The sequence below is a fragment of the Platalea leucorodia genome, assembly GCF_965183815.1.
Source record: "Platalea leucorodia genome assembly, chromosome: 3".
NCBI lineage: Eukaryota > Metazoa > Chordata > Aves > Pelecaniformes > Threskiornithidae > Platalea > Platalea leucorodia.
In genome coordinates this window covers 124,515,173-124,539,758 of record NC_138825.1, presented here as the reverse complement: position 1 = coordinate 124,539,758, position 24,586 = coordinate 124,515,173, and the positions used below count along the sequence as shown (strand labels likewise).

General features: G+C 48.3%; 1 protein-coding gene across 1 annotated transcript in view; it reads left to right on the top strand.

Moving 5' to 3' along the window:
* BLK (BLK proto-oncogene, Src family tyrosine kinase) overlaps positions 1-5,177 on the top strand; it is a 45,242-nt gene extending 40,065 nt beyond the window's left edge. The window contains exons 11-13 of the mRNA XM_082307830.1: positions 1,408-1,558; positions 4,100-4,231; positions 4,620-5,177. Of these exons, the coding sequence (XP_082163956.1) occupies positions 1,408-1,558; positions 4,100-4,231; positions 4,620-4,828 (492 nt within the window). The 3' untranslated portion in view covers positions 4,829-5,177. The remainder of the gene's footprint in view (positions 1-1,407; positions 1,559-4,099; positions 4,232-4,619) is intronic.
* Positions 5,178-24,586: the final 19,409 nt, after the last annotated feature.

Sequence of the window (24,586 nt, the reverse complement as noted above, 5' to 3'; positions counted from 1 at the left end):
CCAATAGCATCTGTCAGAGTTAAAATTAGAAATCTCTGGGCTGATGCACTTGATCCTGTGGTCAGTCTCGAGAATGCATGCTCGAAAGCACGCTGGGCTGGAACGGGCCCATCGCTGGGTACTATCTCATTAACATCAGGACAGGAAATTACATCAATTCTTCCATTTTCCACTGCAGCAAACATCACTTGCGCTGAAGGGGTGTTGACACAGGTTAGAAATGCAGCATTGGAAAGTATGTGTTAGTATCCTGTTTAAAACCACATGTAAGTCGAGATGCTGATATGAATCTGTATGGAGTGGAAAATTGCTCTGCCCTCACCCACAAACACATAAAATCTTTAATAGGTACTAACCATTATTAGCAGGGGTTGCGTGCATCCACTCACTCTCCTGATAAATGCCTAACCCAAATTTGAGACTTGACTGATAGAACAACTTTGCAATCTCTTTTTTTCTGTATCTCCCAGCACCCAGCAATAAAAGATTGCTGCTGTTATTTACAGCGGCTCATCACACACCAGGCACCTCCCCAGGGCTGCTCCCTGCTCCAAGGAGCTAAACAATAACAGATGATCTTGGGAGCAAGAACCTCCCAAAGTAAAGTTTGGAGGTTGTTGAAGAAGGCATCATGTGCCCAGGACAAGGGATTTGTCCAGGGACATACTCTCTATCCTGGTCATATTTCTATGGATATCTGGGTCTTCTGCTCTGTTGCATCCTTTAGGTATCTTAGGGGAACTGTATTGTGTTCCAGGTCCTAGCCTGGATCCAGCCCAGGGACAGAAAACACCAATCTCAGTTTTATTGCAGAGGGATCTCCAAGGGTCTCCTCACCACCTCAAAGCAGACCAGTGAGGGAGAATAGAGGAGGTTACTGAAGAACATCTAGTTGTCCTCCTAGATCTGGACTTTGCTACTGTGTCTGAGGGAGGGATGAGCTCTTTAAGGGTTTTTTCTTTTTTTAATTCACAATCTGGAATGTTTGTGATTAAAATCCCAACTAGAGGGTAGAGTCTTGTGGCAGAAACTTGAATCCAGTTATGTGGCTTCAGGGTTACTTCAACTTTCTGTATCTCACTACAGATACGACTCACAGCTGTAACTTCTGAGCAAAACAGAGAGTGATGCTTCTGTTCTGCTTGACTTGGCCGCTTAAAGCTTTTGGAGGCCAGGTGCATGCTGGTAGAGCTGCACATATGCACGTGTACACGGGAAACATCTATTTATCTATGTATGTATCTGTCTACCTGTTTATCTATCTGTTGATCTGTCTGTTCATCCATCCAACCATGGAGCAACCCTATACGGATGCTGTGGTTTTGTAAAGGTCAGTAAGATGCAGACAGGCTAGCTTGTTGTCATGGGGAGGTGATTCATGAAGATGGACTTTTCCTCCTCTCCTAGGTGGCAGAGGGAATGGCGTACATCGAGCGAATGAACTCCATCCATCGTGACTTGAGAGCCGCCAACATCCTCGTCTCAGAGACTCTCTGCTGCAAAATTGCTGATTTTGGCCTGGCCAGGATCATCGAGAACGAATACTTGGCACAAGAAGGTGAGTGTCGTTTCCAACATTGCCTCACCAACACATTTCCCTTATCTCTAATCCTCCTGCCATGCAGACGTACCAAGATACGGGGTGTCCAAGGGCTGGGCTGGGACCAGGCATGGGGCACCGCTGCCAATGGCGTGAGACCAGAGGCCCTATTGCTGTCTGTGTCAGCTCCCAGGCAGCAGGCAGAGCAAGCAAGAGAGCCAAAAATGGGGTCCCAGGAGGGGGACCGGTGCTTGGGGACAATAAAGAGTAAGGGAGGTTTGCAGAGGAAAACGGGAAAAAAATATTTTGGCGCTCTTTGGGGCAGTCCTGCTGAATCTCAGGTTGTGTTACTTGGGGAAATTTGACCTCTACTAATGAAACCTGCTGCCTGTGCCTACACATTCACAGTGAAGCAGTCCGACGGGAAGGAAATAGCAGTGTAATTCAGTCACTGCACACCACGGGACTGCAAAAGGGAGCTGGAGCCATGAATCTGGACCTAATGGCAGTTTCCAGATGTCCCAGGCAAACCAAGCCCAGATCAGATCAAGTCCCTTCCATAACAGAGGGACAACTTACAAAACATGGGAGAGGGTTTGCAGCTTGGCAGGTGTTTCTCATGGGAACAGAGTACCTTGAGAATCTAAAACAAACCAACCAAACAAAAAAGGCATACAAAACTCAATATTTCCCATATTAATATCAAATCTCCTTATGACTCCACCTGCAAAACCAAGCCCCTTGCTGGGACTGAGTAGATACTCAGTGATGTAGTAGACACTAGAACTGGTGGTGAACAGGAGAGCATGGCCATGAGAGATGACAACTGGTTTGGTTGGTGTAGGCATCCACCTACAGCCATTTGACAACAGGGTTGAGTCAAATTGCTCTGGCGGCAGCTTTTTCTCTGTACTTTCTCTGTACTGACCTCTGACTCTGAGATGGTGTCATTCAGATGACAAAGAAACTTTATGGAGCGTCAGGGAAACAAGCAGAAATGATTGAAATAAAACAATTAAGTCTGGTGTAAAGTGGCACTTACCAGAAGATTTTCAAATTTTGGAACTCTGCCTACCTCTAGAGTTGGGATGAAGCCAAAATTCCCCATAAAAAACACTCTGGGGAAAGAAAATTGAATCGATTTTTTTTTCTTATAAGATAGGAAACTTTTTTTCAATTTGCTGTAGCCAAAATACTTTATGATACAAAGTATGCCCCTTTCAACATGTAAAACTATTTCAAAGTAGTAAAAGCTCACAAATGTAATTTGTGAAATGTCATGAAGGGGTACTGTGAGATTGCTGCAATTTTTTAAGGCAGTTTTTATCCTTAAGAGAAGTTTTGGTGAAATCAGTATAACTCTGTTAACTTAACCAAAGGAGCTACATTTCCAGTGGAAAATGGCTCCTATCAGCATTTTTCCAGCTAGCTTTAATCTGAAATAACAACTGCCCCTCTATCTACTTCGAACAATTTTCACTTCATAGACTGCATTTCCGAGCCTCGTCAGTCTACTTGTCAGAAGTATGATAGGCAAGAACATAGGCACTTATTTCACAGACTGCATTTGGGCTTTCAGTCCTGAGAGGATATATACAAATAAAAATGTGGTTTCCTCTGCAGTCTTTAACACGGTTCCTACGTATCAAGGTGTTTTGGGGGCTTATTTGGCCTTAGCTAAACTGAAATTGCAATCTTGTGGTCATTGCTGTCCACAGCGTGCAACCCAAAACCTTGGTAGACAAAATAAAATGGGACTTTTTTGTTTTTAATATACATATGCGGCTTAAAGAACCGAAGAATTTCTATTTGCTGTATTGTTTATGCACTTTTGCTAAAAACAGCCCCCTTCCAATAAGTGATTTTATACAGAATAAAATCCTACTGTTGTTGTCCTCTAATATAGCTACTCTAGGCATTGGCTTTGAATAGCACAGACACATGGTTTGGGCTGCAGAAACCCACTGTTTCCCCATGGCAGCTTGCTACCTGAAGAGCGATGGGTCTCTCGCAAGAGCTGCTCGGTGCCCAAGGGCTGTGGCAGGCATTGCTTGCTCCCAGCATCGTGCCCTCGGCTTGCACAGTGCTGGTCCATGCTACCGTTCTTGGTTCCATTCCTGAGATCCCATTACTAAACACACAAGAGATGCAAAGGTGTTATAAGTCTGCAGATTCCTGTAAATTCATCAGTAAAATAGTTTACCTGGATTTTTTTTAATAAGCATATTATCACTTACCTAATGAATTAAGTTTTTTCATTATTTGGCCTCTGTCAGTATCTATGGATGCTTATAAGCATATACATATGAAAGAGGCAAAGAGATGGCAGGTAGAAATCAGCTTTTAATGAAAGCAGGAGACAGGCAGCAATTACCTTCCCCTGGGCTTGTCTCCATAACTCCACAGTACCATCAATAAGTCACATCGCAGCCCCCTGATGCAGTCAACAGACCACAGGACCCAGGGCTCAGTTTTTGGGCAACTGCTTGCCAGCGCCTGCAGGACCAGAGGGAGATGCTGTATCTCCATGTGCTATTTCTCTTTGCTTCCTCTGGACAGGTGCCAAATTCCCGATCAAATGGACAGCGCCAGAGGCCATTAACTTTGGAGTTTTCACCATCAAATCTGATGTATGGTCTTTCGGGATCCTCCTGACAGAGATCATAACCTACGGCAGGATCCCTTACCCAGGTACAGCGCGCTGCGAATATGGGATGAATGTGCATCAGCTTCAAAGCTGATCAGCTTCTGTTGCTGCTTTCTGCTTGAAAACACACACCCAAGTGTGCACACGTGTGCCCAGACATATGCTCCTGTTTCTTCATGCTGGGTTTCCTCTCCTAGGCTCCCACGAGCCTCAATTATACCCGTGCTAGGAAAAACCTATAGAGGGGAGTCAGGGAGGGGGCAGAGGGATTGAGGGGGGAGCGCAACCCTGAAGAAGGGATGGTGCCCAGATATGGCCCAGCATCGCGGTCCCTCATGCCCCTCCAGTCCTGCCTGGATGTGAGCTACGGGGAGCACTGAGCTTCACCCCCAGGGTGCTGAATAACTCCTGTTGGGCTGCCTTTCCCTCCAGGGATGACCAACCCCGAGGTGATTCGCAACCTGGAGAGGGGCTACCGCATGCCCTGCCCGGATATGTGCCCTGGTGAACTCTATAACATCATCCTGAAATGCTGGCGAAGCAAGCCTGAGGAGCGCCCAACCTTTGAGTACCTGCAGTCAGTTCTTGAGGACTTTTACACTGCCACGGAGAAGCAGTATGAGCCAGAGCCTCAGCAGTAAGCCACAGTCCCACCAACACCTTGGGACAGATCTGGAGGAAAGCCACCGTCCCGCACAGCCCAGCAATGGCTTGTTTCAGGTCTTTCCCTTTCTCCTGTGTGCCACCACGATGCATTTGGAGACAAGGAATGAGGAGGGACATGAGGGAGGTGGCTGCTGCCAGCTCTGTGGTTATCATGGAGACTAAAGAGGTGGCTGAGAGCTGGCACAGCTCCTTCCCCATCCACCTTGGAGGTCTGTACCCACTTCGCAGACATCACCTCTGCCACGAAGGACAGCAGACTCCTTCGTGACCCACCCGGAGAAAGAAAAGCCCCTCAGCCCTGCAACTGCAGCCCCAAGAAGAGGGGACCATGGCTGGGGTGGTGGTATGGGGGGGTTCACATTCTGTCCCCCACTTCTGATACCACTGCCGGCAATACTACAACCCCCTTCATGCCACAGCCAGGGGTGGAAACGTGTCCTGTCTGCACCTCCTTGGGCCACGCCAGGCCCCCAGGTTCTGGAGCAATCTCTCCAGGTGGTGCCACCCCTCTGCCCCAAGTCAATAATAAAGAACTGAATATGACCATTTCCCATTTCTTCATTCGGGCGTCAGGGCGAGAGCAAGCCCCTGTGCTTCCAGTGCCCACCATGGAGGAGAAGGGGAGAGGCCCTGGGGCTCCCCGGGCAGCTCGGGTGATGCTGGGGTGGTACCTGGGGTGGGAGGGGGGGGATGCCCGGGGTGCACCCCACCGACCGCCGGCACAGGCGGTCTTGGAGCCTGGAGGCAGAAGAGATGTTCGTGGTGTGGCCACGAGATGTCCCTCCTTCCCTGCAAATCTGGGTCGTTCCTGCGTGGTGAAATAAAAAGAATAAATAAAAATATCCAAAAAATCAGAAATACCCTCCCTGCTTTGCTGAGCCCTTCACTGCACAACCTCCTGATGCAGCATCGGTGCATCATGCCAGCCCCACAGCAGGTCCTGCTCCGCACCCAACACCCGGCGGGTTCAAATGCCCTTTCCCTGCTCTCCAATGCATCTCGGACCCACTACTCCGGAGTTAATGCCCATGTCAGGCTGCAGGGTGGTCTCCAGTCAGCAGTTGCGCTGGGTTGGGGGATGGAGGATGAAGAAATAAGGCACAGATAGCACACTGAAGGGGTGTGAGGACCACAGAAGTGAGCACCAGGCTGGCACCCAGGTGGACTCCCCTTCAGGTTGTGGCACTGAGCAGCATCTCCCCGGGGTGCTTGGCCTGCTATTTTCTACCTCATGAACCAGATTTTGAGTCCTTCTGTAGAGGGTGCTTTTCACAGTGCAATAAAGATGCTACGAGAAAGAAACAGCAGAGATGACCCCTGCGTGCCAGAAGAATACCTGCCCATCATCAACACATGACACAGAGTTACTGCTGCAAGGGAGCCTAGGAGGAAAAAGGAGTGGGAAGATTCATAACAAATCTGTAGGGACAACTGGGCTATCAGCAGCTACATTCAGTCCAAGGCCTTGATCTTCAGTGCCATAATGTCCCTGTCCATCACCTGTGATGAGAAAAAATCCCCCACCATGATGCCAGCATCACTTCCCAGGTGTTCCCAATGGGATAACGTGCTTGTGTTGGTGGGAACTGCACTCTGCCTGGCTTCAAATGCTTATCCCTCCTTTGCAGACCCACAACTGGGAGTAACACCACGTAGGGACTGGTTTAGCATTCACAGGAGGCCAAAGTCTCTGGAGATGGCTGGTTTGCACAGCTTGGAAACATCATTCCTGCATCCTCAGGAGGGAAGGAGGCTTTAATAGCAGAAAACTGGTGTCCCAGCCACAGGAGGAAGGGAACTGGGTGAGATGATAGAGCCTCAGACATCCTAGATCTAGTGGAGACACCCCGGGGTGTCCAGGATGTTTTCACCAGAGTGGTGGATAGGGAGACCTGCACCCCTCTAGGACCGCAGCTGCAGCTAGATGGGAAACCTCAGGCTGTGGAAAAGAGTTCCTGTGTTCAGGAGGTGGGATTCTCCCACCCCCAAAGTGTCCAAACCTGGAGGTGAATCAACCTCTGGTGTCTCAGAGCTCTTTTCTTATGCCACTCATAACACATCTGATCTGCAACTGCTTTCCACAGCAGACCCATGGGCAGCTTTGCTCCTCGTGCAACAAGGTGAATTTTCCTCCCAAGCATTTCTGTGAGCCATCAAAAGTCATCCTCCAGTTCAGCGTGAACAGCTGGGGAGCAGCCGTGTGGCCAGGGCCTGGGAACAGCTAGACAGATCTCTTCATCAAATCATCAGCAAACCTCATCCACCCATCTCCATCTTCACAACCTCGTTCCTGGGCCCCGTAAACCCAGTGCTAGTAGGTCCTGGCGTTAATTTAAGATGGAACAGGCTTGATCCACTTGTTTCTTGATTCCAAGGGACAAGTAGTATGTGCTGTAACTACACAAAGCCCATTTTAAAAAAGAAGCATTTATTAGTCATTTATTCAATAATTTCACTGGAGTTGAAGAAAGAGTCTTTCCCCCTGCTTGAACTCCAGCTTGGTCTTTCACATTTAGCAGGAACTCTACGCAGAACTAGGAGATGACTATTAATGAGGTGACACTGCAAATAAATACAGATGAAAGATATACTATGCCTTGGCTGCAAACATTTTATTGAACTGAAAACTGTGGATCACTTGTGCTGGAAAAAAAACAGGAAGAAGAGTTACAGGGTTTCTGCTAAGCACTTGTGCGTTGCATTATCACCCAAGGCCAAAGAGTCAAGTATTGTAGCTCAATTTAGAAAGGAAATGGATATTTTTATGGCCAATAGCAACACGTGGCCAAACCCAGGGTGAACATAACAAAGAGGCTGTAAGCTGTGCCTCCTCTGCACTGGACACCATAGCCTTTTATATTCATGCTGCACAAATACTTGTTGAATTTTTTTCCATGTCATGCCTGTGATAAATGGATGGGGCAGACACTCACCTGACTGCATAGTCACTTGTGCTTCCACCATGAAGCCATTGCAGAAGCCACTGACAACTCTTCCTTTGCTTAGGGGAGCGGGGCTGGGGGCTGTGCCACCAACTTGAGTCTTTCCAGGGGGTGGAGGGACACCATGAGCCCCATGAGCAGCCATGGTTTCATGCAACAGCCACCAAAACCACTGTGTTTGTGGACCCCACAGCTCCACCACAGCAGAGGTCATTCAGTTGGAGAGAAAAGGACCTGCACTCCAGTCTGCATCCTGGATATGTACATCAGGGGTTTCAGTCTAAAACCCAGGTGAGAAGTGGGATGCTGTCTCCTGTGACATCCAGCCCAGGAGGCAACTGTACTCCAGGGGGCCAGGACATCTGCAATGGCCCCAGCAAGCTCTGCAAGGGCCCCTTCACCCCCATACCTACCTGGCAGCCTAAGAGGTGTCTCTTCCCCATGGGTAAGCTCCAGGTGAAGTCTCAGAGCAGGAGAAAGGTGATAAAAGTGATCCAGGTTCTCACACTCTGTGATTCTTCAGTGATCTGCAGCAGGGACCCTATCACTCGTGCAAACAGCTCAATTACAAGGACTCTGTGACGCTACCCAAGAAGAGCGTGTTGTTTATTTTGTGCAGGCATCGCACTGTGCAAGGTGTTTTCCAGGATAAGAGGCAATTTCTGCCATAAGCAAAGTATGAACTCTTTGAATGGCCAAGACAAGGATTAAAAGGGGTACCTAACAATATGTATCTTGCATAACAATCAAGACAGGTCTTTAATTTCTTTCCCAGGTGCCAGGTGGTCTTTCCAAAGACTACTGGAATGGTCTTTCCAGTTCTCATATGAAAAGACCCAGACCTCCATCATCAGTCTTTGCTACTGCTTTCCCATGCAGCCTTTGTCCTGTTACTGCTCCCCCATCCTCTGCCTGAAATTTCATCTGTGCAGGTAATGTCTGGTCTTCTGTTGGTGTTGAGTTCATCTGCATTAACACCATGTTTGCAAGTGGTTGAGGCACTGGAGAGTTTTCTGTGGTATTTCTCAGTTCTCCACCTAGCAGATGTGGAAATATCCCCATGGCCACAGTGTGAAAACTTCTCCAGGCAATAGCTGTGCACTGTGACATCTTAGCAAAGCAGAAAGTGCATCTGGAAACTTGGAGCTAGGGCCAGGGGGTGAGATAGGCACGGAAAAATCAGCAGGTGCTCAGGGGAGAGAGGTGGGAGCCAGAAGGAGAGCAAAGGAAAACAAATGACAGGGCAGGGCTGCAGGGAGCTGCAGCACTGAGGAAATCAGGTAGCTTCTCTGATGTCTAGTAAGGTGTGAGCTGCAGCTGAGGCTTTTCCCGTCACCCAGGCATTCATCACAATGTAGATTTTCTCATGTCTAATAAAAGATTAAGCATAGCATACACTATAGGCTTTCCTGAATGTCTTTAGGAAGCTGGGTTAAAATCAGAGCAGGACAAGATTAGCTGAGCTGGAAGAGCAGAGCATGGAGAAGGAAAAACAGGGAGCGCACAGCCTGACTCTGGCTCACACTGCAACCCTGTGTGTGCAGGACTCAGTCAGGGCAGGTGTGAAAAAGAAAAGTCCATTACATTTCCAGATCTCTGGCAAATGGGGGAGCTGGTACTGTTTTTGGGAAAGAGGTTGCCCAGCAGAGGTCTGCATCTACTTTAACAGGCTGCAGCTGGACCCTGTATCGAAGTCACGTCCTGGGAAATGAGTTTTTTTCAATGCCATCCTATGCTGGGCTCTTGTTTGGTCCTGAGCAGAACAGCATTGGCAGGCACAGCCTCAACAACAGTGCACGCTGACATGTGCCAGGAGCTCAGGACCTCTCCCAGGTTGATAAAGAGCCTGGCACCCTGAGGATCCAAGTGTCCCCACCCACTCCATGCAGGACAGGGTGCCTGGAATTTGCCATGTTGCCACCGAAAAGCAAGGCAGGGCCACCAGGTAAACGCTCGCTCTGGTTTACCTCCACCCACACACAGCAGAGCAAATATCCCCTGGCAAATACTGCAGAGCAAACAAGGGCATAGATGTCCTGCCAGGCTGAGCTCTGGTCTCCAAGCTGCTCCACCAAAGGGAACAATGACCACTTTTTTGCCAGGAGGGCCCCCTCCCTGACCAGGTAGCTAACTAGTTTGGTGCTTACAGCCAAGGGAGACTTCATCTCACTTGCTTCTCCAAGAAGAAGTCTTGGTTCAGAACATCCCCAAGGGCTGGTGAGGCTCCAGGCTGGGTCTGAAAAGTGTGGGCGGCCATCCCTGAGCACCCCTGCCTGAAGGAGAGGCTGGGGCCATGTGTCACAGCCAGGCTGTGTGGGTGGCAGAGAGCAGAGATGCATTACTGATGTGAAGCAGAGACAGTCCCCAGCAAAGCTGCCCAAGGAAAGGCCTCTCCATCCCCACCAGCCACGCAGTGCAACATTCCATCTCTGGCAGCAGTCAGAAAAACCCTCCATGGGTGACAAGGCTCAAGAGGAGCATTTTCTATATATGCTCAGGGACCATGGTTGCTCCAGAGAGGTTTGTGGGATGTGTCCTGCTGGGCTGCAGGCAGAAGGGCTGGAGCTGGTTTTGGACGATTGTCCATCCTTCAGTGATTTGAGTCAGGTGTTACGACACCATCCCTGGCTCAGAAAGTCTCTAAATTGCTCATTTCTTTGTTTTGCTCTCGCAAGCCTCTTGTCGCACGCTTCCACTGTTCTGTCCATGGCATCTGCAATTGCCCACTGCTGGAGACAGGCTTTGCTGTGACCTGCCATGGGTGCTCCTTTTCTAGGCTGCTTGCAGACCTCCTATCTCTGGAGTTTCCTTCCCCAGCAATCTGTTCAAGGTCAATCCCAGTTAAAATTAGCAGCTTATTCAGCGTTGGAGAGAAGGGACAGCCAACTTCCCTGGCCCGCTCGCAATCCTGGGAGCTGGTGTCAGGGGATCCAGCTCTGACTCCCCTTGGAGGTGAGGGAGCCTGTGCTTGCTGTCTTCACAGTCATAAGCAAAGGATTTGCACCCAGCTCACCCTCTCTGCCTTAAATCTGAGTTCCAGATCTGTGCCAGCAAAGCAGGAGGAAGGAGCATCTCCCTGGAGCCTCCAGTTCCCACCACCATCCTCTGAATGCCAGATGTCACCCTCATTGTACCCAAGCCAGACGTTCCACTGATCATGTCTCTGTGATAGCAAGAGAGTTCCCCCAGCCTTTCAAATCTATATTTAACTCGTCCTCACCTGATCCCTCTTCCTGGCCTTCTTATCTTTCTTTCCTTTTTATCCAGGGCAGGCTGAAGCCACAGGGTGGAGATAGCAGAAAGGGAGCCATGGGAGGGTGATGAGAGTTTTGCTGTGGTCAGTCCCCTGCCCTGGGTTGGGAAGGCTCAGGGGTGTGATGTCTGGTCCACCAGGAAAGGGCACAGATGGTAAAAAGGGAATCAAGGCCTCAATCCCAGCTTGGTCCACAGCCCAGGAAAGCATCCCCTGTCCCATGCAGCAGTAATACGCATGTAGCTTGTCCCTTTGTAACATATGCACCAAAATTTGGTTCCAAGGAGAAAGAGCACCCTAGTTTCCCTGATGTATCAGTCAGGTCATCTCCTCTAGGCTGAACTCAACCCTGAACTCAAACATTGGTGCATGAGCCACTGGTAGCCGACGCAGGCAACAGAGTGATGGCAGAAAAAGGGAAATCATGTGCAGCTCACTAGGAGGAACGAATGAGCATGGTGGCCTTACCTTTGCACTGGGCAGCTGTGAATGAAAATCCCTGTGGTGGCACTGCTTGAGAGAGGATATTCTATAAAAATAGAGGTGTTTTCAATATTAGACAGAAGCCAAGAGAAACTACTGTAACACCCAAGCCTTTTCTTATCACTACATGCCACCTGAAATATATGGACAAAACCAAGTTTTTCACAGAGAAAATATGCTTGCTTGAATTGAAGCTGTCAGGCAGACTCTTGGGATCGACAAACAGCCAGAAAAGAGGGGTAGGAGAGATTCATACCACACAAGCTAGGGGTTTGGTGGACTTCCTGGGGCAAAACCTGGATGGTTGGAACATTAAGTGCCCAGCCTAGTGGTTAGTGCCTTGGAGAACAGCTACTGGGGTGAAAGTCCTGTCCTACAAATCTCCTACACAAAGAGGAAAAGCTGGAAAGGATGAGGTTAGGAGAAGCTGTCCCAGACTAGCAGAGCATCATCATCTGGATCTAGAGACCAGGGCTTTGGGGACATGGCTCCTCTGCACCCTTGTCCTTCTGGCAGCACTGCTGACCCCCATATCACCTGGCTTTGGCCACCCAGTGAGGGAGGAAAGTGTCTCTTGCTGTAGCCCTGATTCCCTGGCCAGAAGGGTGAAGATCACAGAGGTACTATGTTCCTGTGAGTTTCAAGAAAATGGGCAGCTGAGGAGAAGAGAGAGCCCATGGGTGTCCTTTCTGAGGGAAAGTCTGTAGCATGAACACAGTCCTTACTACAGGAGCTGAAAGAGATGTTATGAATGCACCAGGACTGGAGGACGCATCTTATTAGACAACAAAAAATCGAACTGCAAGGACTCCCCCCACTGAGGATACAGTTCATTCACCCACGTTTCCCAAAACACCTCATTTGGATGGAAAACTTATTGGGTCTCAGATGGACCATGAAAATATTTCCAAAATCTCAAAAATACTGAGACAGTAGGAAAAAAATACTTCTCCAGATCTTCTCTGTGTACCTTGAACCACCATGTGGCCTACCTACAAGATCCCTTACAAAGGTTTGGAGAGCAAGAGTTTTATTTCAGTCTCTGGTCCTGTCTTGCAGCTTTCATTCTGGCTTTTCCTTCCCAAAGATGCTACTCTTTTGGGGAAATTCTTCATAGTGAGGTGTAAAACAGAGGTCCCTGGAATCAAGTCAAGGTGCTGAGTCCTCTTGGCAGCCAAGCCTGGACAATGTGGGCCTCAGGATGGGGTACCTTGCTTAGCTCTCATGTTGATACCCAACTCAGGTATTAACAATACGCCTTTCTTTTGACCTCGTGAGAGCCTGACACGTTATTGCTTCTGGATTTAGACATTGTGGTGGTCACCACTTCTCCATCAAGGGCCAGCAGGCAGTAACAGGAAGGTGGGGTGCAACTACCAGCTCCTAGTGAAGTCTTTGAAGGATAAAAACAATAAATCATAGAATCATAGAATGGTTTGGGTTGGAAGGGACCTTAAAAATCATCTGGTTCCAACGCCCCTGCCATGGGCAGAGACACCTTCCATTAGGCCAGGTTGCTCAAAGCCCCACCCAACCTGGCCTTGAACACTTTCAAGATGTGATAAGAAGGGTCGCACTCTGAGGCAGGTTCAGTGAATGTAGGTGTGGGGCCAGTCATGTGGACCCACTTGACCAGAAATGGTAGCTATAACCATATTGGTGTCTGGGAATGAGGACACCTAGTTTGGACCTATCTGCTTCTGCTGGCATTTGATGCTCAGATCCCTGCGTCACTCTCTGCATGACATTAACAGGAACTGCAGTCAGTTTTCTGAGTTTGCCTGGAATCTGAGTGCCTGCTAGGAAGCTCTGATCAAATAGCAGAGGAACAACTCCAGAGCAGGAATTTCAGTGTATTTCCAAGTAGAGAGAGGCATGTAGGAATTCAGCCCAGAGCTGAGCTCACATGTTTTATTTGGGAAGAAACCCTTGCAAGAAAGATCTGGACTGGCGTCCAGGTTCCACTCTGCTAAGGACTAGCAATGTGAAGTGAGGAACAACAGACCTTCTTCCCACTGACACCTACATGCATGGCCTGCTGCTCTCCCCTGCCCCGCAAGCTATAGGTCCCCAGCTCACCCATAGGGATATATTAGGAAGGGTAAAGACTGGAGCTATACGGGGCAGTGCCCATTGCTATGAGGATATCCCCCTTGCAAAGAAGAAAGGCAGAACACAGAGAGCCTCCACGCCACAGGGATAAGCCTTGACTGGAGCATATGATCTTGCAAACAGAGGGATGCTCTGAACAGGTAAACGCGAGAGGCTTTGCCCCACATTTTCTTATCCAGATCAAACCTTCGGAACAACTGGCCTGTCCTGTCCAGGAGTTCAGAAATGAATATCACATCAAGCCCTTCTGCACTTGAAATTGGACCCTGCCCTACAGCGAGGGTATGCTCTGACTTTCCTTCTCTACCAGCACCTTGCCTTTGCCACCTTCATCTAACAACCTTTGCCTTTGCCATCTTCAACCAAGGACCGCAAGGGCCTTCCTTCTGCAGGACAAACACTGCTAGAGCTGTTCTGGGTGGTGTTGACTCTGCAGTACCTTAAACTTTTGAACCCAGACATTGCAGCTGTGCTGGCAAACAAAAAAAGTACCCAGCCTGTCTTCTGACCCTGAGGCCAGCTGGCCTGGTATGGCCACATCCAAACTATTACATTCTCTAAGCCCCAAAACAGGGTGGACATATCCAAAATATGTTTGGGGAATGGTCCCTGTTGTGTGCTGTCTCCAGACCGATGGCAAGGGATTGTTTGGGTCTATGCTAGTTGAGCTGGGCCAAGCTGATGTTAGGAGCATGTTAACAATTTAGCACTGAACATGATCAAATTGCTGGCTGTGTTGAATTTACTACTACAGATATATCCACTAAGCCCAATTTTGCCTGAAATCACCAGCATTGGTTTTCATCTGGTGGACAGAGCCACCTTGCTCCATGGGCCAACACCACAGAGGAGGTTAATCAGCCAGTTGGATAGAAACTGGGAAAAAGCACCTTTGCCACCTATGGACTGGCAATTATTTCTCCCGGGTGTTTAGATGCTCATATAGGTTCCCAGCCCTGGATCTGTATGGGCCAGGAGCCCCCTGCGTAGACTGTATCTCTAGATCTTCTCTCCTTGAGCTGTGCAAGATCGCCACACAGCTCACGTCGCACCGTAGGTGGTCCTCCAGCCCCACCGCATGGTCGCTTCCCTCTGATAACTCCGAGGTCTTAAAGGTCAACCCAAGGGCAGCGGGTGGACATGTATCAACCAGCTTCGACATGCTGCACTCCAGGAGTAGCTGTGTTTAGACCCAGCAACTCTCTGATCTTCAATAACCTGGCAGCAGCTTGTAAACAGTGAGCTTGATGTGATAGCATCCTCAGTGAGCAATTTACACCCTTCCCCCCGATCCTTCTACCCTCTTCTCACTCGCCCAGCATTGGGAGCCCGAGGGAGAGGCATGCTCAGAGCCAAAATTGCTAAGAGAGGCTCAGCTTGTGGCTGAGTGTCAGCTAAGTGGGTTGGGGAGTAGGGGAAGGCTGAAGGGGTGGGAGCACTAGTGTATGTGTGTGTGTGCTCTACATGCACAGCTTTGTGTGTGTGGTGCTAGAGAAGCACTTATAGGTGTTTCTAAACCATTGCCTTGGTTTGTCTCTTATGTATTTGGTCTAAAAAGAGTGGGAGAGTGGAAGACTGTAAAGCCTCCAGCATGTACCTATAACATTCTAGCCCCAAGGTGCACCCTGTAAATCGAAAGCTATTTGCTGGGGTAAAAGCAACACCCACCAGGTTGGTGGTCTGAATGTGCCTCGTGTTTCCCAGCCTCAGCTCCTTGTACACAAGTAAGGAAGGTCTGAGCCCTGGGGATGGGCTGTATTTTACTCAGAGGATTTCTGACAGCCTTGTCCCCCTTGGATGCAAAAGGAAGGGATATCAGGATGGTTCACCGCAGGGGAAATGCCCAACCAATGTCCCCTCTGAAGCAGGAGGAGCTCCCAAAGATGGACAGAGGGAAAGGGGACCATCACGTTGTTCTGTCTCACATTAAAACATGGAAAAACCCCTCTGAACCTCCATCTCCAAATTGTCCACCCTGCTTAGTCTGGCACAGGTCTGGCTTGGCCTAGCACTGACCCAGATGAGTCCCAGGCATGGTTTGGGGGTTATCATGGGCCAGGGGCCATTCTCAATAGTCATTCTGAATGTGGTCATCCTTTTCTAAGAGTGAAGAGAGCTTAATAGGATGGATCCAATCCATGCTGGTCTGCCTGCCTGCAGGCCCAGAGAGTGAATGTACCCCCTGTGCTCCCATTCGCCTCCACCCGGGAAGAAACCAAAGTATGAAGGCAGGAGAAATCAAAGGGCTCCCCAGCCAAGTCCCCCTCCGCTTTCCTTTTCCCCTAGCAAAGCAGAGAGGTGAAGGCCACGGGACAGAGCCCAGCTGTGCCGGCTATTTCCAACGCAGTCTCCCATGCAATCCCTGCTGGCGGCCCTGCTCCTCCTCCTCCTCCTCCTCGTCTTGCTTAGAGTAGGACTGCAAAACAAGCCGACCGTATCCCCGCTTGCTCCGGAGCCGTTCCCCGGCACTCAAGGTAACAGGCAGCGTGCATCTGCGCCCTGGCCCCCCTGCCCACCCCTCGCCTCCCCACGGGAATGTTCTGTACCCGGGCGCAGGAGCGTCACGGAGGGGGAGCTGCCTGCGTCAGGCTCTCCTGCCGCGGGGACCTTGACTTCTGCCTGGGAACAGGAAGGACAGGCAAGGGCTGCGCTTGCAGACAAGCGTGCAATAACGGGGCTTGGGTGCAGGATGCCCTGGTCCAGAGTCCGCTCTCTGAGCTGCCGGCTCCAGGGTGATGCTTCAGTGGGGAGTGGAGCAATTGCATCAAAGGAAGGTGCCAGATACCCTCAGCAGCAGGATGAGCAGCTCCCATGGGACATTTCTTCTAGACCCCATTTACCTCCTCCCCTCAGACATAAAGGTCTGTATCCCCTACAAAGCCCTAGTGTATTATTTAAGGTCTTGCTGTTATAAAATTGGCTTTTCTTTCTATTCATATAAACATCCACTCTGTTTTCACATGGATTGTAAACCCACCATGACCTGGGCCATTGTAACATCTTGTGGAAAGTATTTCCCTTGGTCCAAAGGCCCAATCACCTGTTAGTGTTAATGGCCTGGACCTGAATGAGGACAAGGAAACATTAAGGCCCTGCAATGCCTGGATATCAGATGCAGAAGTGCACTTGAACCTGCACACACCATGCACAGGACAATGTCTCAGCCTTTGCTGCTGTCCAGCCAGCTCACCCTTCACCAGTATTGAGGGGTGGGGTGGGGTGGGGAAAGAGGCTTTTTGATCCTAAAGAGAAAGCTGGTTCTTAGCCAGAGAAGGGCTGCTCCTCCTCTTGTCATCCGCTGACCACAGCCAGCCCAGAGCAATTCAGGTCATCTCCTCATGCCTCTTCTTCTCTTTCAGCCTTTTCTCTGGGATGCAACATCTGCAAGGTCCTGAGTACTCAGCAAGGCGTCATCACCTCCTTTCTTCTCCCAATGTGAGCAGGAGCCTCAGAGCTGCTGGGACCTCAGGCATGCATGAGCAGGGCAGCCACTTTGGCCCATGTCCTTGAGAAGAAAACTCGAGGCATTAGGAAGCATCACAACATCTCAGAGATAAGGCAGGACCTTGGTGGTCACCAAGACACATTTGAGCCCCTAAAAACACCTCACTGTCCTGTGGCTTTCCAGACAGCATTGTTTCCACCTAAGCCCTATGCCCTGTGCTCCTCACCACCAGTCTTCAGGTAGCTTCCACCTTACCAAGTCCCCCTCAGCCTTTCCTCAGAGGCACCACTGAGAGAAGGCTAGATTTTAGAATCCCCCATATCCATCTACAACAGCCCCAGCACAGTGAAGCTCCAAACTAACCTACAGCCCCCAGGTACACTGCAATTAAGCAGCCAGTCCTCCAAGGCCCTTAACTCAACATTCATTCCACACTCAGCAAGGAAACAGCAACATTTTGGTGAAATGCAATGCCTGATCTGCCCAGCAATGGTTCATACTATTTGCTTGCACCTCCTCCTGTTGTTTCAGGGGATGTCTACATATCTGTCTGGCTTGTGAGCTGCCTTTTCTCAGCACAAGTCAAGAGCAAGAGAGGTTGGACGCTGTGCTGCTGAACGGATATGGGTAGTCAAGACACTGTTTGGCAGGGAGAGTTGACATTAACTACTTGGGCTATTTAAAAAGGGTGATTTAATCGGCCGAGGTATTTCTGCCCAGCTCCGTGCACGGTACATTTGGCAGTTTGCTGGAATCGGACCAGGGTCTTTTATCAAGAGGAGTGAAGAAGGGAAGGAAAGGGCAAAGCAGATGCGGGCGCAGATGAAAAAAAAGAGAGCTTCCAAGGTTCTTCAATAAAGAAAAGCAAGGGAGAAAAAACAGAGTTAAAAATAATATCATGGCATGTTCTGGGCAGAGATACCACCGTCCTAGGAAAAATATACGCGCTTATTTTTTGCCAAGAGGGAAATAAAAGGGAGGATGAGGGAGGATGCTGAGGCTGTTCTTTGATTTGAAAGTGAAGCAAGGCCAAAGAGCAGAGCTGGTCACTGGGATTTTTCAGCAGAATATGCATTTTATAGCTAAAGCAAGCTGGGCTTGAAACCTGCCAAGTGCAGAAATTTGCTCCTAGGGAGAAGGGCCAGATCTGTTAACATCGGGTGGTGTGCTACCAAATGCTGCTCAAATAGTACTGTAAAGAAGTCTGCAAATCCTTGGACAGGGCTGAATGGAGCTAGTGTGAACTCCACTTTTTGCTCTCGGTAGTCATTGGTTCAGTCCCGTCTGCCGTCGAAAACTGTCGTCACCATATAAGCATGAAGGGCCAATGTCATCCAATAATTAAGTACTAACTCTCCATCATTTGAGAGGGAGTTAGGTACATGCATTCCTTTAAGAAGCTAACCATAAAGGCTTGTCTGGGAAGACTTTTGCACCATTTTAACTTTATCTCTTCGAAACGGCTCTGGGTTTTGTCTGAGCTGGCTGAAATTTTTCATAACAATCATTAATTCACTGAAAAATGTGGGTTTTGGCAGATCGAGTCTCTTTGTAAGTTCAGGCCAAATTTGGCAAGCTGTTTCAGCCAAAAAACAAAATGGAGAAAACTTTGAAGCATTTTGCCCTGAGTTTCAAAATGAAATTTCTTGCCTTTTCTTTCTTGTGCAATGGTTTTGCCTTGAAATGAAGCTATGATCCCCTTATTCAATTTGTTGTGAGATTTAGTAATAAAACAAGAGAAACTGAAATATTTGGTATCATTTCATTCACCTGAAAAGAATGATCTGAATTCTTTGTGGGAGGAGAAAGGTATTTGTCCCCCAAACCAGAAGCCCATTCCCTGCTCACCATTACACCATCCAGTTTACCTGGATGGGGATGCCAGGACAAAACACTGGGAAACAGGCACTGCAAAACAGCAAATATCAGTTAAGCCACAGCTTAAACCTCTGAACAAAACAGTCTGAGTGAGAGAGAGCCCAGCTGTGCCAGTATAAATTGCAGCTAGTCTGGGACTCCTGCCAGCACAGTTTTTCCTAGGCAGGGACCACAGCTCTTCTCCTCCAGCTTTGGGAGATGTCGTGTGGACACGGTCACCATTAAAGCAGAGAAATCTCCACCAGAAGATATAGTTAGGTTGAAGTGAAGGAGCTCAGACTCCCATAGCTTGTTTCTTTGCGTGCTCCTGTTATCCTGTCCTTCGGTCTCTTGCCAGCCTGATACACTGATAAGCCAGGTCCCCTCTGCCTCCGAGAGCTGCATGAGCAATATATGACATCCCTGAAGCCTGGTCTTTTCTTTCTGGTCTTTTTAACCCAAAGCAGAGCTGTTTTTGTAAAAATGTCAGCCCTGAGGTGCAGGAGCATGGTGTAGTGACATAGCATGTGGCCCACCAGGTCCTTGAGGGCACCAGGGATAGTTTGGGGTCCCATACATTTGCTTCACAGAAGACCATGATACGGCCATGAACAGAGGAAGGGACTGATGACAGCCCTCAGGGTAATCTGGTGTTTGTCAGCCAGAAAGATCCCACATCATTTTTGCCTCCAGCTGGGGACATGAGCCCCATCACCCAAAAGGACACTGCTGTCAGGTGGGACCTGAGACACTGAGTTCTGCAGGCTCCACGACACAGTCCTGTGAGAAACTCACCCATGCCATCCTAACCTGGCTCCATCTCTTGTGCCCACTGCCTCCATGGGGAGCCTATATCCACCCCTGATGGTGAAAACACTTATTCCCATTTCTTTCCTGCTGTAAATGTAAGAAGAATCATTGCAATCAAGACAGGTAAAGCTACAGCCCCATATCCCACTGCTATATAGACAACAGGGAACTCCTGTGTATTCCTCTCTCTGGTGGTTGTGACGACCCCTTTTTCACAGGTAGCTCTTTGGAAGAGGGATCCCTCTTTCTGGTGCCTTTCTTAGACTGAATTTGTTCATCATGGCTTCGTAAACAAGAAGTAAAGTGCTTGCACAGACTGAGTAACACAGCTTGAAGAAGCTGAAGGTCTCTGAAAATTTGTGAAAAATGAGCAGAACAGGCCTGAAAGTCATTTCTGGTTTGGCCCAAAATAGGAAGTAGAGAATGCGGTTGCACCAAAATTAAAGACAACCTTCTTAACATCCCTTGCATAGAAGCAGTAACTAGTATTTCTTTCCCTAGTGAATTTGATTATTTAGCTCAGCTCACTGACAAAACATCAGCTTCCACTGTAAAATCTGAAGGTGGACAGTGCTGAGTCACTGGTGTCTGCAGAAACTACTGGTTGTCTTTCGAGAAAACCTGCACACCCTGAGGTCCTAAATAGCTCCAGAGATTAGTAAAAGGGCAGTAGAGGGGCTCCTACAGGGACTTGTGCTTTAGTTTCAGCCTGCGATGGCTGTACTGGAAATCCTTGCATCAGCTCTTTGGTACATAAATGTTGATTCTGATCCATTCTCAAGCACCCCTCGATGCTGAGACACAAAATCTGCCATGTCAACTGATGGTGCTACAGGCATTTTCAGAGCGCTCCTCCAAAAAACGGTCAGACAGAGAGGTTGGTTGCATGCACTGGCTTGAGGGACAGCACTTCATCAAATATCACTGCAGATCTGCCCTTCCCAGATAAATGACATGACCAGGATGTGACTCTCAGCATTAGATCCAAAGGATCCCCTAAAATGCTAAATGCCTGTGTTTAGGCATCTGAATTCTTCCCAGCCAATACAGTCAGTGGAGCCTGGGCAATTCAGCTGGATGCAGGTATCTGCTTTAGCATGAGCTGAATCATTCCAGGCACTGCCGACTGCCTGGATGACATCGCCAGTGATTGCAAGGGGAAGGCACATTAAACAGCCATCGTGAGCAAAGGGGAGCTGAAAAGCTGCTTTGCTGCGATATTTTTCAATGCAAAGGCAAGAAATGATTAAAACTTATCCTTAGTCTGGAGTCTGATGCAGAGGAGGTGTTGAAATGTGTAGGAGGAGGCCCAGTGTCTTAAGATTTGGGAGGCTCCTTGTAGCACCGGGTTTGGCTTGGAGGAAGTGGAAAATCCCCTGTGGCTGCTGGAAGCTGCCGTGTTCATTACACCATTAGGGCACAGAGCAGCCAAGCGACTTGTGACAACGCAGAGACTAAAAGCCAAGCTTCCCATGGTGGACATTCATTCCTGAATCACAGACCACTCTGCTCCCTTTTCTCCTTGTGTTCAGAGCAAAGGTAGAAATCACACCACCACGTATCTCCCAGCTCATTCCCCCAAGCACCGCCACGAGCAGCTCCTCACACCACCTAACTTGTTTCAGCAGTTCCTAAACCCTGTGGTCTGAGAAGAAACTAAAACTATATCTCATCACTTCCCCCTGTTACAGTTTCAGCTAAGTCATAATGATCATATGCTTTTGTAATTGGACCACACAGCTGCTGGGGCATTTTAAGGAAGCCAGCAGGTCCTAGGGGATGCTCAAAGCACCATTGCTCCAGCATGGTCTCCAGCATGACCTCTCAGGTCCTGCTGCCTTCACCATGCATGTGCCTATCAGGAGAAGAAGTTGTCCTGTGACTCAGGATGCAGTTCAGTGACATTTTCTCTGATGTGAAAGCTGGTTTTGGAGGGTCAAGGAAGAGTATACAGAAACCAGAGGGGAAGTAAAGAATATCATCCTATTGTTTGGAGACCAGACCTTTCTTTTTATTTATTTTATTTTATTTTATTTTATTTTATTTTATTTTATTTTATTTTATTTTATTTTATTCTATTCTATTCTATTCTATTTTATTTTATTTATTTTATTTATTTTATTTTATTTTATTTTATATTATATTATTTTATTTTATTTTATTTTATTTTATTTTATTTTATTTATTTTTTATTTTATGTTACTCTTAATCATTCCAATGGCCTAGCACAGCACCAGAAATTTTGTCATCAGGATAAATGCAGGTTTGGCAGTTTGGGGCACAGACGTGGGGGAGATCACTAGGGCCAGACACCCTTAAACTGGCTTCATATCCACAAAGAATAAAAACCTGGATCTAGACCCTTAGTGTCTGGAGGGGTTTGCTCACAAGCATCTGTAAAATGCTCCTGACATTGACCAAAAGAACACCTCAAAGAGCATCTCCACTTCCATTTCTTTCTCTTCTCCAAATGTGATTGCTCAAGCAAGTGCACCCCTTTGGACTAGCAGCTCCAGGTGGTTATGGAGTAGTTCTTGTTCAAGTCACCGGTGCAATCCAGGTGGCACATCTGCAGTTCTTTCACAAATGAAATGCAAAGTCAGTTTGTCTCAGGTGTCCTGAGATATCCTGGTCTTGAGCAGAGGTAACCTGGGAGCACACAGGCAAAGCCAGGCTTTGTGGCACCTTCCCATGTGCCATATAAGTCCCTGAAGAAGCTATCAGATTAGCATGAAAACCATAAGGTTTTAAAAATGTCTCTGAGTTTCAAGTATCTTCCCTCATCCTGAAGAATTTCACTTTTTCTCCACAAAGGTGAGGACTAACAGCTTTTAAAGCTGAGAGTGTAGGCTCATCAACTTGTGCTGCAATCAGGGGACTTCCCAGAAAGGCTGAACCAGTGATGGATTTCCAGCAAATCTGTCAAGAGCAACATCAGGGCAGTTCCTGAGGCTGCTGAGGAGAAAGAGCCCAAGCAACTGGGGCTGTGACCATGTCTCTAGCAGGAGCCAGACCCTGGTCCCTGTTATGGTCTCTTCACCTCTTGTTCCTACCACCCAGAGAGCTCCGTTTCTAGTTGTCACAGGTGCTTTTGGAGTATTTCTTGGTTCGGATGGGTTTGTTTCCAGGAGGGTTAAAGGGACAATCAGCTCCTGTTTTGTTCTTGAGGAATAATGTACATTGCAATCAACCCTTGGTCACAAGACACAGGAAGAGCAGTGAACGCTGGGGTAGATGAACAAAATTATGATGTTAAAAATGCAGAGGGATTGCCAGAAAACACTCAGAGGATATCTGAAACACAGCAGGGGAAATGAGATGGAAACAAGGTCTAATTTAAGGATGAACTATCCAATTTGTATTTATTATCCTCACCACCACCACCTCCCCTTGCCTTCCCTTTGGCCATTTTTAAATCCAGAACCTTTTTTTAGGTTCTCAGATATTCAGGATTGTTTTCATATTTACCCCAGCCACCCACAGGAAAATGATCCTACATGATTTACTGCCTGGCCAGAAACCAGAGGTGAATGAAATCTGCACAACAGGGACATACAAGGCTTCACCTAGCAGTCCTCGCCATCTGGCTTGCTCAAAAAGCTGGTAGCAGCCCCATTGCTTCCAAATCCATGTCTAGGGGCTTCCTCTAGCTAGGGGAAAAGCTGACTTTCTCCCAGCATTTCAGATCTTCTCCATGGACTAAATTTCCAAAGGCAGGGGAGCTGCAAAACACACGGTTGAGCACCAAAAATACTTTCCAAATTGTTCTTGCAGGTTAGGTTTTGCTAGTCTGTATTTTACCACCTTGCATAAGAAGTGCAAATCACAGAAGACCACGGGGAGAGGGAGTCTGTGTTTATAGATCAGTGATTGCCAGGGCAGGGAGACTCCAGCCTCCATCCCCACCATCTTACTCCATCGATTTAAATGCACAGACAGCAGCAGAGTTCACCTGTGCAGGGGAGTACCCTAAAGATGAAATGCATAGCGAGCCTTCCCTCTCCTTGGTTACCTTCATGGTCTATGAGTCACTTATTTTTTGATATAGCGTTGGCCAACTTCAGCAAGAAGGCTGGAGAGGAAGTTGTGGCTCCTTCTTGGGAAACAGATGATTTCAGTCTCAATTTCCTGAGCCTGAGAGGGGCTATGAACTGAAATCTTTTCTTCTCTCCCAAACAGCCCAGCCACAGGGCTCTCCTGCCCCTTTCCTGCAGTGTCACAGAGAGGGTATCCACCCTGGGACAGTATTTGGGAACACGGTGGGGATGGGGACCCAAACCCCTTTTGCTAGGAAATTCCTCGGTAGCCTTTCAAGAGGGAATTTGTCCATTTGCAGCCAAAACATGAAGGCTTTACAGTTTTCAGCCATTCCTTCTAGTGATAACAAAACAATTTCTACCACAAAAGAAGGCAAAAGAAGACCCAAAAAAAGCATTAAGAGGAAAACTGAATTCTCAGTCCTGTATCCCCTTTTCCCTTCCAAAAACATTTCAAGTGAATAATTTCTGACTGCTGCCACTGCAACACCATGGGCAGAGTGAATGGAAGCAGCTGAGACCGGCCAACTCAGTGCACACAGTGCCAGGACTTGCAGCTGGGAGGAACCACTGGACACCAGGTCCCCTTCGTGTTGCTCTCAGATCCCCAGTCACTCACCAGCAGGCCCGGAAAAGAGATGCAAGTCACTGCCAAGAATCTCACTGATTTGGGGGCAGGGGATGGGGCGAAATCAGTGTTTTCTCATAAATCCGGACAACATGTATATCACTTTAATTGATGTCAAACTTCCAGCCTGACATGCTTTATAAACCCTGAGCAGCTTTGATCTCCT